General features: G+C 44.1%; 1 protein-coding gene across 1 annotated transcript; it reads right to left on the bottom strand.

Annotated features, from left to right (window-relative positions):
• Positions 1-284: 284 nt before the first annotated feature.
• LOC113011404 (butyrophilin-like protein 2) lies at positions 285-8,283 on the bottom strand. The gene is made up of 6 exons (XM_026150977.1): positions 7,908-8,283; positions 7,718-7,825; positions 6,703-7,023; positions 4,453-4,710; positions 1,056-1,379; positions 285-958 (listed from the first exon to the last, which is right to left on the bottom strand). The coding sequence occupies exons 1-6, from the start codon at positions 8,281-8,283 to the stop codon at positions 867-869; spliced, it is 1,479 nt and encodes a 492-aa protein (XP_026006762.1). The 3' UTR covers positions 285-866.
• Between the last annotated feature and the right edge of the window lie 10,122 nt (positions 8,284-18,405).

Below are 18,405 nucleotides of genomic sequence, written 5' to 3'. Positions count from 1 at the left end.
GATTCAGCTAATCTGACAGATTAGCTTCAGAGTTCAGTGAGTCAGTCACAAACAATACATCACCCCTCAAACCAGTTTCTATTCAGCGTTACTGCTCTATTGTTCCATAGGGAGGATGTGTGGGGAGAGAAACATTGAGAACCATTCAACCTGACGTGGCAGCAGCAAAGGAAGACTACTGATTCTGAAATATCTCCAAGTTTAAGAACAAATCTACTGACAACAATTTCTGTAAATGTTTTAGTTAAGAGGGTTTCAGTGTAAATGATCACAGAGGCCTCCATTTATAAAATCAATAAATCAGTCTCGTGTTTTGCTCTTAGACAAGCTTCAGTGAATTTAAGTGAGAATAGATAAATTCGTCTGGAAAACTGAACTAACACAAAAAACAGTTCTCTGTCTGCTGTATAATAAAGTACAACTTGCTGACTGATTACATGGAGAAAAAATATCAAAATATGATGCTTTTCCTGCAAAAAGGTTAGCTGGAAGAAGCCTTAAAATTCCCCATCCCACCACTGCTGGAGTTCTCAAGGTGGAAGTTCAACAACAAGTTCAAGTAAAGAGCAGCATCTCCATAACATCTGTTAAAGGCTTTTATGTTGAAAAACCATCCGTCCATTTTCTTGCACTTATCTAATTGAGGGTCTCAGAAGTTGAAGCCTATTAATAGGACTATCAACCACCGGAACCAATAACTAATCAATGAAACATTCTATTTGTTTTTAAACATTCATAAACAGTCAGCCAGGCTTTTCTTCCAAATACTTCCAGCATGCAGATCAGCTGTAAACTTGATACTCTTCTTCATCTTCTGATTGATCAACAAGCTCCACAGTAACGTCACTCTTAACCAAACACACAGATCAAGCTGATTGATCAGCCATCAGAGGAGTCGGATCAATGGAGCTGCTTCTGTTCCTGATGTCCCCTGTTTGATCCTGGACCTGAACTCTCCCTGCAGAGGAGACACAGGACAGTCAGACACTATTCTTCTGAATTTTGTATTGTGACACACACTCACTCTCACACACACATCAAACAAACAATCTAACCTTTGAGAAACAGCATTTTCGTTCTGAGAATTTGACAGCCATGCTTGACTTCACATCTGTATCTCCCACTGTCTTCATCTGTGGGCTCTTGCAGTGTCAGACTGAGGTCTCCAGTTTTTAGAGGGTCTTCATTCATTGATGTTCGGCCTCTGTAAACCTCGTCCTGTTTACCAGGCTGGTCAGAGCCGTTCTCATACACGTGGACCTTCCTGTATTCATGTTCACAGTATTCCCACTCTACTGTGGCATCTTCAGGCAGGTTTCCTGTGGTTTTGAAGGGCAGCTGGACAGGCTTCCCCCCCTCCTCCACCTCCACCACACAGTCTGAGAGGAAAACAAACAACATTACCTTTATAGACAGCAGCAGCAGGTGTTCAGAGTTGTAGATAAGGCTGAAGGACAGAAGCAGATCAGAGCAGAAGGTCAAAGCAGCGCTTTAAGCTTGTGGAGACGATCAGATTCTGATGGTGCTGTGATGTTTCTGTTCATGTGCTGCTTCACAGTAATGTCTGCTGTCATCCCTTATTTAGCAGGTTTATCAGAGAAACTCAGGAGAGTCTTCTCCAAGCACGACATCCCAGTGTACTTCAGACCCAGCAACACACTCAGACACAAACTGGTTCATCCCAAAGACAAACTTAACAATGTGGTGTATGCTGTACAGTGCAGCGAGGAATGCCCAGACCTCTACATTGGAGAGACCAAACAGCCACTTCACAAGCGCATGGCACAACACAGAAGAGCCACCTCCACAGGACAAGACTCAGCTGTCCATCTGCATCTAAAGGTTAAAGGTCACTCTTTCGAGGATGCCAATGTTCACATTTTGGACAGAGAGGACAGATGCTTTGAAAGAGGAGTGAAAGAAGCCATCTATGTCCACTGTGAGCCACCATCTTTGAACAGAGGGCGGGGCTGTCTTCCATCTATAATGCAGTCTGAGATCTTACCCAGATGCCTCAATACCCACTTACAATCAGATGACCTCAGCAGCCATCAACTGCGCAAGGGTCCATAATTATACAGTTCTGGGGGTCGCTAATGGCACAAAAGCCTGTAAGCTCTCCTTTTGGCAGCCAACCCAGAGGCCAAAGGCACCAGAGTCCGCGATGAAACAGTTTGGGGGGCTGAGCGGCCGTAGGTGAAGCAGCCGCCCCCCGGAGCCGAGGGTGACATGGCAGCCAACTCTGCCCACATCCTCGCCAGAAAAGAGGCAGGCAACAGGAGGTCCAACTGAAGTGGAGATGACAGTAGAGATGTGTGGAGATCAGGGAAATATTTTACTGCTACTATTCCTAACCATCATTACCATTACATTAATTATCATTTCATCAAAGCATTTATTCAATAGATAGTTATGATAGTTATGATTATTACACCTATCACAGAGAGCTTCTGTCTGGTAAAAGGTCAGAAGCATCAACGGGCGGGTTGAGGCCGAGTGCATTCTGAGGTCGAGACACACACACACAAACAGTACTTAGACTCATGATTAGGTAAAGGTTCAAATAATAGTTTGCAAAAGCTTGTGATTGCGAAATTGTGTCTGCCTAAGGGACAGTTTGTTCCAGGAGATAAGCGAGAGTTATAGGAAGCACCTGGCCTCGAGACAGAGAAGATGTCCTTTTAAATGGGTCAAAAGTCGTCAACAGAACATTTGTGGCTTTGAAACTTATGCATGTATTGTATCTGCTTTGACGCATGAGGGGGCGTCATAAATAATACCCTGGTGTTATAAAAACAACTGCTTGTGTATCATTGGGCGGAGATCGATGCTGGTGTGTGCAGTGTTCATCTCCCCACGCGTGTGTTCATTAAAATCATTGTTTGACCGACTCTTCTGGGCCAATTGTTGTTTTTGTGCTCACCCTCAATATTTGAACCCATAACAGATGCTACACCAATTAAACAACTTTTCCGAAGTGCTTCAACCACTTGCTGCATAGCTGTTCCACCATCTGAATAATTTCCCTTTGGTGTGTTGCTAGATTCGACATGGTCGGGTTGTATTGTAACGGCGGGGAACACTGGTGTGTTTTTGGAATGGACACAAAATGCGGACATGGGAGAAATAAACTGGTGTTTAAACATAAAGCGAGCCTTTATTATGGCTGATTTAAAAAAAAAAAAACCCTTGAAAAAAGAAGGTGAGGCGAAACAAGGGTAAAACGAAACTGAAACCTAAACTGGGATAGAACTAAGCTAACTATGAAAACAATGACGAGAGACTTGAACATGAAACTGAAGAGGAACATGCAACAACGTAACTAAGAAATAATCCAAACATGAACCTCAGGAAGCGATAACACTGAGCCGTGACTTGACATGAAGAGAGATGGACAACCTGACAAAGAACAGAAGGAGACATAAATACAGAAGAGGGTAATGAGGGAAGTGGAAACGCCAGGGGATACACAGCTGACACCAATGATCATGATGCCACAGGGAAAAGTAAGTAAAACTGGAAGCACCACTTTGACACATCAAAATAAAACAGGAAACATGGAGAGATGTAGACATGATAACATAAGTTTGACAATTAGAACAAGGAGCTCAAAACCTTACAAAAACATCATTTTTGAGTCATTTTTTACAACATTTAGTAAAATATTTGAAACTTTTCATATGTGAAACACAATTTTAAATGTTAAATCTAAATATTAAATGTTAAATCAAAATGTCATATTTAAATCTAAATCTAAATGTTAAACATTGTAATGTTTTGAGCTAAATGTGGAAAAATGCTGCCGTTAATTTCAGCATGTTTCACTTTACATGTTTTCACTTTAAAGGGCAGATTACACAAAGGACAGGGAAATACTCATAAATCAGGAGACATAGAAGAAACCATCTAAACAAAACAATGACAGAAAAGCCTAGCTGCAAATTTCTTTAGATAATAAACTCCATCTATCCATCCATCCATCCATTCGCTTCAACATGTGGACGTACACTTCTTTGTTGCCGCTGTTGACAGTTGCAGCTTTTTAGTGGATGTGAATGTTATTATTGTAACTGCCGCAAATTTCTTTATTCTGCCCTCAAAGGGATTCCGATGTTAAACATTTGTTCCACATGACTTTTCTACCAGGTAACTTGCGCCCCACCTGTCAGAAGTCTGCACCCCACCAGTGGGGGCGCACCACACAATTTTAGGACCACTGAACTAGACATAAACTCAACTAAATCCTAACTAATAATCATAACAGAAGAATTTAATATTATCACAAACTTAACATAAGAAAATTAAAAATATAAAAAAAACCCTCAAATGTAGGTTACAGCTAGCCTCTGACCTTTGACCTGTATCTACAGCACTGACCTCTGACTTTCAGCTCCACTTTTCTCTTCAGCAGGATGTTTCCCTCCCTGCTGTAGACGGTGCAGGTGTAGATACCTGTGTTTCCATCTGTGGGGTGTTTCAGGGTCAGACTGAATTCTCCAGTTTTCAGCAGGTCTTTGTTCATCTCAGTTCGTTCTCTGTATATCTTGTGCTGTTCTTCAGGCTGGTCAGAGCCGTTCTTATACATGTGGACCTTTGTATTGTACATGTTTGTCCACTCAATAGTAGCATTGTCAGGTAAGTCAAGTTTTGAAGAGGTTTTGCAGGGCAGCTGGACAGACTCCACCCCTGAATCCACCTCCACCTGGGGGACTGAGAGGACAACAGAACACAACATGAGCTGTACAGACATCAGCAGCAGAACGGAGTACATTTTCTTTAACTGCATGAAGTGAAACATAAAAAATTATCTTTTTATCCATCTATCTTCTTCTACTTATCCAGGACCAGGGGGCATCAGCAGAGAAGCCCAGACCTCCCTATCCCCAGCCACCTCCTCGAGCTTGTCTGGGGGAACACCAAAGCATTCCAGGGCCAGCCGAGAGATATAATCTCTCTAGGTCCCAACCAGGAGGTGCCCAGGAGGCATCCTTGTCAGCAATGTTCCCTCTAAGCTGCGCACGTCTGCAATTGTGCACTGCTGACACGTCTCTGCGCACAGCAAATCAGTGTTGCGCACAAAAAAAAAAATCTAACCTGAATTGAAATTAAAATTAAAACTTTAACAATTCTGTTTTGCAGTGTTAGTCAGTGACTGGCTGCTCCCGTATGGGATTAGAACGATGCCACCTTATCCCATAGTCCAGCCAATAATGCGATTCACATTCGTATATACGCAGCTAATCAACGTGGTTGACAGGCTATGACAGCGTCCTTATGTGCCGACACCGGTGTTTTAGCTAGCAAAGCGGCTGATGTGGAGTGAAGCCACGTTAATGACAACGTGTACAACCATTGGAGATGTGAGCAGGACAGACGGAACAACTGATGGAAAAAGTGTGGACTTTATACCAGTTTTTAAATTGTGTTGATCGGCCACGTAAAACCATATATGCAATGTTTATTTTTTTCTTGAATACTATCGTTGTTTATATTTACTGCGGGAAGAAATGGTAAAAATGGCGTTTTATAAGGAAAACGCTCAAAAGCACTGTCTGCCTGTGAGCAAAGACAAATTTGATGCAGAACAGCTGATTGTTCTGTAAATAGTTTGAAATGTTTGCTTAAAAAAACGCCTTGACTGCATTTTTAGGTAAACAGCTGCAAAAAACTTTGTTGTTTGCAAAACTCAGTAACCTTTTTGAAGAAGTAACTATATAATTAATTGCCCAGCATTGGTCATTATTTACTGTATTTTGCAGACAGTTACAGACTCTCTCCCAGACCACAGACTCATAATACAAGTCAGAGCTTTATAAAAGAAAAAAAAAGAAAAAAAGAAAGTTGTGTTTTCAAAATAGGAGTTAAAGTTATTTATAATAGTGTTAACATACTACACAGGTCATGAACAAGATTTTCTTTTTTTTTTTATTTTCATTGTAAGTGGGCTAAAGCAGTTAATTAAAAGTAGTCTAACATAAATGTAAATGCTGTAATTTGATTATTTTAATAAACAAGTAACTTGGATGGATTCAATGCTGGTGTGACCACAGTGCACACGTCTGATGTCGCTCACAGTGGTCCAAGGGACGCTCAGGGAGTTTGTGTGTTCGCTCAGACACATGAAAAATTAGAGGGAACATGTCAGATGCCCAAACCACCTCAACTGGCTCCTTTGGACTACCAGCTCTACTTTGAGCCCTGCCTGGATGGTTAAACTGCTCCTCCTATCTCTAAGGGAGAAGCCAGCCACCCTTCAGAGGAAGCCCATTTCTGCCGCTTGTATCTGCAATCTCGTTCTTTCAGTCACTACTCACAGCTCGTAACCATAGGTGAGGGTAGGAACTGGTAGATAGGTAGATCGAGAAATTCAACCAACTCTCTTGGTAATGATAAAATATGGTAAATAACCTCAGTTTATTCCACCTTTCTGTTTCCTTCCATTGGAAAGTTTCACTTTTACTTTATTTATTCTTTTTCTTAATCTTGTTGTTCTGAAGACGACGTTACAAACTGAAAGTGTCTGTTAGCTGCAGAGCTCTGAAACTTCACACAGCTTTGGATGATAACATGGAGAAAGGATGTGGAGATTTTCACACTTCTGCTAGAAATCATCTTCTAGTTATTGTGAAAAGGACTGTATAAGGACCAGTCTGTTTACCATTTACTGACGTCTGGCCTTTGACCTGTATCTACAGCACTAACCTCTGACTGTCATCTCCACTTCTTTCTCCATCAGGATGCTTCCCTGCCGGTCATAGACAGTGCAGGTATAGGTGTTTGTGTATGTGGGGTATTTCAGGGTCAGGCTGAAGTCTCCGAGCTTCAGCAGGGTTCTCTTCATCTTGGTTCTGGCTTTAAAATCCGGGTGTGTTTTTTCAGGCTGGTTAGAACCGTTCTGATACACGTAAGCCTTCCTGTTATATTTGTCCTTCCACTCCACTATAGCGTCTTTGGGCAGCCAAACTGTGGCTTTGCAGGGCAGCAGGACAGACTCCACCCTTGAATTCACCTTCACCTTGTAACCTGAGAGAACAACAAAGGACAACATGATGACGTCAGCAGCAGCTGTGATGGTCACATGACCTCCCTGTCCCTCCTTGTCTTCTAGTCTCAGTCAGATTGTGTCTCAGTTTGTTCCTGATGTGTTCCTGACTCTTCTTCTTTGGTAACTAGTCTGCAGCGTCCTGTAAAGTGCTGCAGACATGTTGGATGAAGAGCAGAAGAACAGACAGACTGAGCCTCCACAGTCGGCCATGTCTCACACACATCAGCACAGAAACCATGAAGATCTCATGTGTCTGAACATCTGAAGCTCTCCACCACATGACTGAGCACAACTCAAGGAGGAACATTTACTGAAGCTGCTGCAACATTTACTGTCAGCACATGTTTCCATGTCAGCTGCTGTTTACCACCACAGAAGAAGAACAGCTTGTCCACATGCAGCCTCTGTGTCAGATCAATGCAGTGAAGCACACACACTGTTTAGTAAAGTCATGTTGTGGAGCTGTTTCACTGATCAATGACTGAGTCTGAAGGAGGTTTTCTGACTTCTGGAACAAACCTGGAAGTTTCTCTTCAGCTCTCTGTATCAGCTGTTTGTAACTCTCAACTCTTTCAGCTTCTGGAACAGGTTTGTGTGAGCCGCAGTCAAGGAGCCACCAGAGGACACCTGCTAACCATCGGCATTATGGGTAGTGTAGTAGGAGACACTCACCTGACATGAAATAGTGCCGGAAATAAGATATAAGACCTCCAGAAATCCCAATAAGACCCAGGAGGCCCAAGAGAACCAGGAGAGCTGTGGCCCAGGATGGAAATGATTCTGTGGAGAAATATAAAATATAATGACATGAAAGCTGAACTCTGACATAAATCTACATCTGACCTGTGTCTGCATCTCTGACCTTTGACCTGCAGCTCTACTTTCTGTCTCAGGATGTCATTGTCCCTGTAGATGGTGCAGATGTATCCTCCACTGTCTCTCTCTGTGGGGTATTTCAGGGTCAGACTGAGGTCTCCAGTTCTCAGCAGGTCTTTATTCATCTTTGTGCGACCACAGTAACGGTCATCCTGATTCTTAAGGTCATCACTTCTGCTTGAGTACACATGGACCATCATGAGTGCTCGGTCAGCGTGAGTCCACTCCACTCTGGTGTCCTCAGGCAGGTCAGGTGTTGTTTTGCAGGACAGGATGATGAACTCTGAGCCTTTGTCCACCTTCACCTCCAACTGCTGGTCTGCAAGGATAATAAACCACAGTATCAGCTGTAGAAGAAGCATCAGTCACATTAATGGTAACTGAAACACAGCAGAGTATCTCCAGTCCAGACCACTGAGTCTGTCCTGTAACCAGTAACCACACATAACAATGTTCTCTGACTCTGTTTTTCTAATAGTTACAGGGATTTGAAATAATTAGAATTTAGTGATTCTGATCCATTATCAATATCACTTTTTGTTTTGATTATTATTGATTCTCAACGGCTTAACTTTGAGTGTCACCACCCTCACTAAGCAGCATATCTAAGACATCACATTCAGACATTACGCAGTGATCCTGACTGTCAGTGCGGCTCATTTAAACTGTAGGATTTATTAACCAGACACTGTAAATATACTCAGTCAGCTTCAATGTTATGATGCCATGTTAATGTGACAAATTAGAACTATCAGAACTTTTCTGGACCTACATTGTAAATGTCAACAAACGTAAGATTCACACATGGCACTTAATTTAAGCTAGCTATGTAGCACCCACCTTTGCTTTAGCTATGAACAATTTCATGTTCTTTACCTCCCATACGGCTGCATTGTTTACCCATCCAGAAATGTAGCTGTCTTCCCAGGATCAAACCACTAACCTTCAGATCAGTAGGTGACCTGCTCTACCTCCTGAGCTATGGCACCTAGTGGCAAATATGAGTAAACCCTCACTAGGTTTTGGATAAAGTGTACACTCACAAACCTGTCAAACCTGCATTTGAAACGTTGGCTACCATCGCAGTATAGTATTGCAACATGGCATTTGGGTCTTCTAACTACAACAATAACATAAACAGTACCATCATTGCCAGACCTGGCCCACATCTGGTTGACATACACCCTGCCATGACACCAGTCAGTCAGAGGTGCCAGCTTAATGCCGGATCGGGGCCAGACGTGTCTGCTATGTGGGAATATAGGAACCATTGCCTTCAGTTAGACCTCTGATCTTTGTCTACAGTACTGACTAATGGCCTGAATCTACAGCAGGTGTATTAGTTTACTGCTGACCTTTGACCTTCAGCTGTATGTCTTTTAGTCTCATTTCTTCTCTCCCATTACTGATGGAGCAGGTGTAGCTGCCGCTGTCAGTCAGTTGTGGTTTTCTCAGAGTGAGGCTAAAGTCTAAAGTGTCCAGGGCGTCAGGCCTCATTGATGTGCGTCCGCTGTAACACTGGTTTTGTCCTGTAACGTCATCTCCTTCTTCTCGTTGTAGGTGGACAGATTTGGGATGAAGATCAGAGCGAGTCCACATCACTGTGGGGTACTCAGGTATAAAACCTGAGTGCTGACAGGACAGCAGGACAGATGTTTCCCCTGAATTCACCTCCACCACTACAGCCAGGGCATGCTGGGAAACTGAGGACACATAAACACAAATTAACTGCATGCAGTGGGTTTGTCTCAGAGTCCACATTTATCAGCAGGAACACAGATGCCAGTTTTACAGACAGACATTGAAATTTTATGTATTTATTTATTAAATGTGAACATTTAATCTGTGAGGACCTGGCAGATTAAACTGTGTGTCATGAACCAGCCTCAGTTTAGTGTATTTTACTGAGTTCACAGTAAATGTGACTCTTCCTGGTCTTTGCTTTATTTTCTAAGCACTTCCTTTAAACTCTGCTGCATCTTCATCTGTTTTAAGTGTTTTGGAGGTTTTCTGGTCCCTCTGTAGAGTTCACTATGACACAGTTTGCGAGTCACGGGAGAGCACGGGGATTTACTGTTATTGTTTCATTCACTATAAATAAACGCACTGCTTAGACACAGAGTACCGCGACTGGGTCCTCCTTTCCCCACATCCCCACGGTTTGCCCTGCCAAACCGTGACAATAATGAAAACACTGGGTCAACCAAGAACCCTGACAAAACCAGGGACTGTTGTCCCCTCAGAGAACCTCGCCCACCAAATTACAAGTTCTATAGCTGCGGTTTATAAGGATGATCTAAACTGCCTCCCATTCAATCCTGTTTTTAACTCCTTTGAATTAATCTTTTTCAAAATTAAGTTTGAATATCCAGTTAGATGTATTTTAATACAATTGTAATTGTATTATTAGAAAAGATTTTTCCTCTGCTGTGGGGTTGGGTGGGCTTGGTGTGCTGCTACAGTGTTGTGTGCAAACACAGTGCACAGCACTAAACCTCACACCCACACACTTATCCTGTTAACAGTCCTGCAGACTCACTGGCTATGACACTAAGTGCTGTGGCTTCTCTGAAGAAGAAAGCAACCAATCAGAACATTCTGACCCTCTAATCTAAATAATCATAATAACTACTACTACTGTGACTTTAAAAATGTATTTATTTATAAATTCTTTATGAAAGACAAGACTATATCAATCTCTCTTACACGAGCTCATCTGAAAGCCACCAAGAAGAATCCAGAGATTTGAAAGTTGCTGCTTTGGATTGTTAGTTTGATCTGAATCAGAATCCAGTGTTTGATGGAAATCTCCTCCTGCTGCACTTCAACACATTAAAGAGAGAGAGATGAAAGAAAAGCTGATGATGAGAGCAGAGAGAGGAAGGTGTACTTACCGTGCAGGAGGATCACAAACACCACAAACATCTTCATGTTCCTGTCAAACTCAGAGACTCTTTAAAAGCCCTTCAGGACATCAGCTCACAGCAGCTTCACTTTCCTCTGCTGATCATCTACTGACACTCTCACACTGCTTCAGACGGGACATGAGGCTGACGGCTACAGTCCCCACTGTGACCATGTCACAGCTGATCCAGAGTTAAATCAAAGCCTGTGAGGAAAAGTGTGAGCAGACGGGTCAATAAGGTGTGTCTGTGTCACAGATCATTTACAGCCCGACTCAACCGAACTTCAGCAAAGCAGCAATAAAATGTGAACTTTGCTAAGAAATAAAATAAACTCGTTGCTGTGTAAATTTGGTTCTTAAGTGACAAGTTTAGGGTTTCAGGTCGGTGTTACAGTCTGTATGTAGAGAATAATACATAAATACATATACATAAAGGTTGATTCTATATAGATCAGTGTTTGTACAAGTAACCTAGTCACTTTTATGACATGTCACATACTCATGTGATGACTGAACTTTGACCTTCACGCAGAAAGTCAAACTCTGATCAGCTGAACCTGCAGTCGGGCAGGTCGGGACTTCCTGTAAAGTCACATGTTGGTCGTGCAGCTCCACACAGAATCTAAATAAAGGCTTTACTGAAGCATTAATGCAGATGCTGTCTTTACATGTAAAGCCTACAAAGTGACACAGACACATGAAGAAGTCTGACAGGTGGAGTAAAGCTGAGCTCTGATCCTGTCAGAGGGTAAAATTAATGGTTAACTTCTACAGCTCAGGGCAGAAGGACTTTGGGCTTTGTTTCAAGAACATATTTGCTGCTGAGTTGATGAAGGAGACATTTTTCCAGCCTCCAGAATGGACTTTAGTCTTTTTGGAGTGTGACAGAAATATGCTGCTCGAACAGCACACATGCTAACTTGAAGTTCAGATTTAAGATAAAATCCTAAAGTATTCCGTCTGTAAATAAACTGTACAACAGGAAGGAATAACAACTCTCCTTCATCTGTGGAAATAAAGCTTCTTCTTTTTCTGCAATATTCAGATTTATTATATTTCTAATGCTGTGATTTTACTGTGTTTGCTCAGACACAGCAGACTGAAGGATCAATGTATTTTTGAATAGATCAAAAAGTGCCCAACAGCACCCCCATGTGGTCACTCATGAGCCTGTATTTATTTGAAATTTTGCGACTTGCAGCAGCTTCCTCATCCACACTCATGATGTTAACAGGTCTCTGTTTTATTTCAAAACTGTGTGAAGGAAAAATAAAGTTTAAATAAACTTTATTGTCTGTTGTGTTTAGGATTATGAAATAGTACAGATCACACGAGTGGACTCAATAAACATTTTCATGAACCCCAGTTAGCCTGTTGCCCTGACATGTGGTAAAAACATACCGATTGAACAAATGTGCTTCACTGATGTTTAACACACGAGGCGGCTGTAACTCGGGAGGTGGAGCAGGTCATTGACAAATCAGAAGGTTCATGGTTCGATCCCCATTGAAGGTCAAATATCCTTGGGCAACATACTGAACATCTACAACTCCAGTGAATCCACCAAAGTGTGAATGTTAGATAGAAAGCACTTATGTAGAACAACTGTCTGTCTCAAAGAGCCTTGTATGAATGAGTGCTCAGAACTAGTTCATTTACAATCAACACAAGATTTCAGAAAGAACAAAAAAAAAAAATCATACAAGAGAACAGCTGAGACCAGTGTGTGGAAATGTGCCCTCAATGGTCAAGAACAGTAGCACAAAGGAAAAACTGTCCTGCTAGAAAACACTACAACACAGAAAACAAACCATGCAGTGTGTGTGTGTGTGTCCTAATATCCAGTATTAAGGATAGACCCCCTGAACTCAATCGATGCATCAGTTTTTGGCATGCCAGCTGAAATGTCAGATGTAGACAGCCATGTTTGCAGTTTGAGGACCTCCACTACACTGTAGTTTCCTGAAGCAGGTCAGCTGTGGGGCAGAACAGAACAGGTTTCTCCACTTTCACTTCCTAAAGAGCAGAGAGGAAAGTGGCAGAACATGTAACCCTGGTTAACTTAGCTGTCAATAAATAAAAGCCTGTTAGTAGAAAAAGTAATATGTTACAGGTGATAAATAGTCAATAAATAGATCATAATGGTAAAAAAAAATCATCAAAAGTATCAGCAATGATATAATTCATGGTATAGGATTTCGTTTGTGTTTAAAAACATGTTAAAAGGGTAAAAAACTTGCTAATTTATGGTGTTTTTATGTTAATTCAGGTAAAATGGCTAAACTATGTGTTCAGACTCTTATTTTCAAATTCAAATTCAATTCAAATTTTATTTGTCACGTACACAGTCATACACAGTACGATATGTAGTGAAATGGTTGGACAACTGCTCGTGACCTAAAGAAAACAAAAAAGGAAAAGGCTATGAATAAGATAGGAAATAAATATGAAAAATTAAAAAGGGTAAATTTTACTAGGAAGGAATAAGATAAAATATATAAGTTAAAGTTGAAAATAAAAAGTTCCAGTAGTGAAGGTGAGGTGTCTATGAAGTGTTCAGCAGTCTGATGGCCTGATGGAAAAGCTGTCTCTCAGTCTGCTGGTGTGGGACTGGATACTGCAGAACCTCCTTCCCGATGGAAGTAGTCTGAACAACACCGTTCAGAACAAAACACTATCTGGAGAGCTTTGCAGTTGTAAGCGGTACTGTTGCCATACCAGGTGGTGATGCATCCAGTGAGGATGCTCTCAATGGCACAGCAATAGAAGGTCCTGAGGATGCGGGGGCTCATTCCGAATCTTTTCAGTCTCCTGAGAAAGAAGAGGCGCTGCTGCACCTTCTTCACTGTTTTGTTTGTGTGTACTGACCACGTACGATCCTCAGCCAGATGTACTCCAAGGAACCGGAAGCTGCTCACTCTCTCCACAGCAGCGCCGTTGATGGTGATGGGGGTGTGTACTTCTCTGCACCTCCGGAAGTCCACTATCAACTCCTTTGTCTTTGCGACGTTGAGGGTGAGATGGTTTGACACCAGTGGGTCAGGGCGCTGACCTCCTCCCTGTAAGCCGTCTCATCACCGTTGGTGATAAGACCCACCACTGTAGTGTCGTCCGCAAACTTCACAATGATGTTGGAGTTGTTAGTGGCCGTGCAGTCGTAGGTGTAGAGTGAGTACAGGAGAGGGCGCAGTACACACCCCTGTGGAGCACCAGTGTTCATTGTGATGGGGGATGAGGTGATGCTGCCTAGTCTGACCACTTGGCGTCTGTCAGACAGGAAGTTAAAGATCCAGCTGCAGAGGGAGCTGCTCAGTCCTAGATCCTGCAGTTTCCTGTCCAGCTTCGAGGGAACGATGGTATTGAATGCTGAGCTGTAATCTACAAACAGCATTCTCACATACGTGTCTCTCTTCTCCAGGTGTGACAGGGCAGTGTGTAGTGTCAGGGCTATGGCATCATCAGTGGACCTGTTGTGGCGGTATGCAAACTGTAGAGGGTCCAGTGAGTCGGGTAGTGCAGAGCAGATGAAGTCCCTTGCCCTTTGCTCACGATGGGGGTCAGGGCTACAGGTCACCAGTCGTTCAATGAGGAGATGGTGGAGGGTTTGTGTACAGGGACGATGGTGGCCATTTTGAAGCAGGCTGGGACTACAGACAGAGAGAGGGAAAGGTTAAAGATGTGTGTAAACACTCCAGTCAGCTGAGCCATGCATGACTTGAGGACACGGCCGGGAATCCCATCCGGACCAGTAGCTTTGCGTGCGTTCACCTTCCTGAAGCACTTCTGCACATCCTCCTCCGGACAGTGTGCGCACCGTGGATGACGTCAGTGCGCACACTGTCCGGTCTCATGGTGTTCGCTGTGTCGAATCTAGCGTAGAATTACGTTTAGATCCTCAAAAAGAGAGGCTGTGGTCTGCGGTGTGCTGGTTTTCCGCGATTCTGCGATTGTATTTAGTCCCTGCCACATACTCCGAGGGTTGTCAAACTGTTGCTCCACCCTGTCCCTGTACTCACGTTTGGCTGCTTTGATTGTCTTCTGGAGTTGGTAATGTGCGTGTTTGTAGTCCGATGTGTTCGCGGAGGCAAAAGCGGCGCTCCGTGCCGCCAGTGCTGTGCCCATGTGCCGCAGACTGCGTCTGTGTACTCATCAATGCAGCCACGTGAAACATTTCCCAGTCCGCGTGATCAAAACAGTCCCGCAGCGTGGACTCTGATTGGTCCAACCAACGGTGCACCACCCTCAGCGTTGGAGCTTCCAGTTTCAGCTTCTGCCTGTAGGCGGGGAGGAGCAGGATGGAGCGGTGGTCTGATTGGCCGAATGGGGTGTGGGGGAGGGCTTTGTACGCATCCTGGAAGGAAATGTAGCAGTGGTCAAGTAGCCGGTCTCCACGAGTGTTGAAATGGATGTGTTGGTGGAATTTTGGTGAAACTTTCTTCAGGTTTCCTTTGTTAAAGTCCCCAGTCGTGATAAATGCCGCCTCTGGGTGTGCGGTTTCCTCACTGCTGATCGCGCTGTACAGTTCCCTGAGTGCTCGGTCAGTGTCGGCTTGTGGGGGAATGTAAACAGCCGTAATAATCACTGCTGTAAATTCCCTCGGTAGCCAGAATGGCCAGCACTTAATCATCAGGTACTCCAGATCCGGTGAGCAGAAGCATTTGACAGGGTGCACGTTCGCATAATCAGAATCAGAATCAGAATCAGAATCGTGTTTATTGGCCAAGTATATGTGCAGACACATACAGGGAATTTGGTTCCGGTAGATGGTGGCTCTCAAGCACAGCAATGTAAATCTCACACACACAAGTGTCTATATATACACATTACACATACATACACAAAGCTGTGTAAACCAACTATAAATAACGAATCTAAACTTATATACATAAAATACAGAAATGAATGAGGTGGAATGAATACTACAAAATGTACATAAGGTGCCGTTGCAGTCTGTCAGTGGGAGCAGTGTGACAGGTCAACTGTTAAGAAGGGAGATGGCGAGGGGAAAGAAACTGTTCCTGTGTCGGGTGGTCCTGGTCTGCGGGCTTCTGTACTGTCTGCCAGAGGGCAGCAGATCAAAAAGTCTGTGTCCAGGGTGTGAGGGGTCTGTGATGATTTTCCCTGCCCGTTTCCTGGTTCTTGAGAGGTACAGATCCTGGATGGAGGGCAGGAGGGTGCCGATGATCCTTTCTGCTGCCCGTACAGTCCGCTGCAGTCTGCTCCTGTCCTGTTTAGTGGCTGCTCCATACCAGACTGTGATGGAGGAGCACAGGACAGACTCAATGACCGCAGTGCAGAACTGGATCAGCAGCTCCTGTGGAAGACTGTACTTCCTCAGTTGTCTCAGGAAGTACATCCTCTGCTGGGTCTTTTTGAGGATGGAGTTGATGTTGGTCTCCCACTTCAGGTCCTGGGAGATGGTGGTACCCAGGAACTTGAAGGTCTTCACAGTTGACACAGGGCTGTCTGATATGGTGAGGGGGAGCAGAGTTGGGGGATGTCTCCTGAAGTCCACTGTCATCTCTACAGTCTTAAGAGTGTTCAGCTCCAGATTGTGCTGTCTGCACCAGAGTGCCAGTCGCTCAACTTCCTGCCGGTATGCAGACTCATCACCATCTTGAATGAGGCCAATGACAGTGGTGTCATCTGCAAACTTTAGGAGTTTGACAGCCGAGTTCTTGGAGGTGCAGTCGTTAGTGTAGAGGGAGAACAGTAGTGGTGAGAGGACACATCCTTGAGGGGCACCAATACTGAGGGACCGGGTTTCAGAGGTGATCTCCCCCAGCCTCACTTGTTGCTTTCTGTCTGTCAGGAAGCTGGTGATCCACTGACAGGTAGCTGGTGACACGCTGAGCTGGGAGAGTTTGGAGGAAAGAAGTTCAGGCACGATGGTGTTAAAAGCCGAACTAAAGTCCACAAACAGGACCCTGGCATAAGTTCCCGGGCGGTCAAGGTGTTGCAGGATGTAATGCAGCCCCATGTTCACTGCATCATCCACCGACCTGTTTGCCCGGTAGGCAAACTGCAGAGGGTCCAGCTGGTGGCCTGTAATGTCTTTCAGATGGGCTAACACCAGTCGTTCGAAGGATTTCATGACCACAGATGTCAAGGCGACAGGTCTGTAGTCATTCAGTCCTGTGATGGTGGGTTTCTTGGGAACAGGGATGATGGTGGAGCGTTTGAAGCAGGAGGGAACTTCACACAGCTCCAGGGATCTGTTGAAGATGCGAGTAAAGATGGGAGCCAGCTGTTCAGCACAGGTTTTGAGGCAGGAGGGTGAGACGCCATCTGGTCCGGGGGTTTTCCTGGGCTTCTGTTTCTGGAATAGTTGGCTCACATCCTGTACACAGTTGACACAGGGCTGTCTGATATGGTGAGGGGGAGCAGAGTTGAGGGATGTCTCCTGAAGTCCACTGTCATCTCTACAGTCTTAAGAGATTACATCCTGTAATCACACTAGCTATTGTTGATCATGAAACACACACCACCGCCTCTGCTTTTCCCAGTAAGATCCTGTGACCTGTCCGCGCGATGCACGGAGAACCCCAGTAGTTGTATTGTGGAGTCCGGTACCTTGTCCGATAGCCAGGTTTCTGTGAGGCAGATCACATCTCTCGCTTGAACGAGATCCGTGCCCGAAGCTCGCACAGCTTTTTCTCCGGAGACTGCACATTAGCCAGTAGTAAACTGGGTAGTGGTGGTCTGTTAGTGTGCCGTCTCAAAGTGGAACATGTGGACTGTTCCTTTATTACTACCACTGAAGCCCACGCCCCTCTGGTCATGTGATCATGTGGTTTGTAGGAACGCTCCTCTTCCTCAGAGGAGCCACCTGTGCTTCCTCTCCTCTCTCCTCCACCTGTTACAGTGAGGGAACGTCCTCCATGATGGAGGAGCTGCTGGAAAGTGCTGAGAGTTTCCTCCAGAGTGAGACCTCTGTCACAGTTCAGAGGATCTACGGCAGCAGAGACCTTCATGGACACTAAAAGTCTCAAACACACAACAACAACATCACACTGACTCCACTCTGACATCACTGATCAATAATCAAAGAACACACAGATCAAACTGATTGATCAGCCATCAGAGGAGTCGGATCAATGGAGCTGCTTCTGTTCCTGATGTCCCCTGTTTGATCCTGGACCTGAACTCTCCCTGCAGAGGAGACACAAGACAACCTGCTACCCCCCCCAAAAACCCATCTCCACAGAGACTGTGTCAGCTCCCAAACAGACAAAAAACAAACTAAAAACCAGCAACAAACAACTTAAACATAAACAATCACAAAGAAAGAACAATACAGTATCCACATCTGAACCAAAGAGTAACACAGTGAAATGTGGATTATTAAATATTAGGTCTCTCTCCTCCAAGTCTCTGTTAGTACATGACTTAATAATTGATCAACAAATCGATTTACTCTGTCTTACAGAAACCTGGTTGCAGCAGGATGATTATGTTAGTTTAAATGAATCAACACCCCCGAGTCATTCTAACTACAAGAAATCTCGAAGCACAGGCCGAGGGGGCGGTGTGGCAGCAATTTTTCACACCAGCCTATTAATTAATGAAAGACCAAGAC

This window comes from Astatotilapia calliptera, chromosome 3 (genome assembly GCF_900246225.1).
Source record: "Astatotilapia calliptera chromosome 3, fAstCal1.2, whole genome shotgun sequence".
NCBI classification, from domain to species: domain Eukaryota; kingdom Metazoa; phylum Chordata; class Actinopteri; order Cichliformes; family Cichlidae; genus Astatotilapia; species Astatotilapia calliptera.
This window is presented reverse-complemented; position numbering and strand designations above follow the sequence as displayed.

Bases quoted from the DNA above. Each gene is read 5' to 3' on its own strand.
- LOC113011404 (XM_026150977.1), bottom strand. From the start codon at position 8,283: ATGCTTCTTCTACAGCTGATACTGTGGTTTATTATCCTTGCAGACCAG. The intron at 7,826-7,907 runs GTCAGAGATGCA...ATTTCTCCACAG, and splicing joins AGTAGAGCTGCAGGTCAAAG to AATCATTTCCATCCTGGGCC. The intron at 1,380-4,452 runs GTATCTACACCT...TTTTCCTCTCAG, and splicing joins CCCCACAGATGGAAACACAG to ACTGTGTGGTGGAGGTGGAG.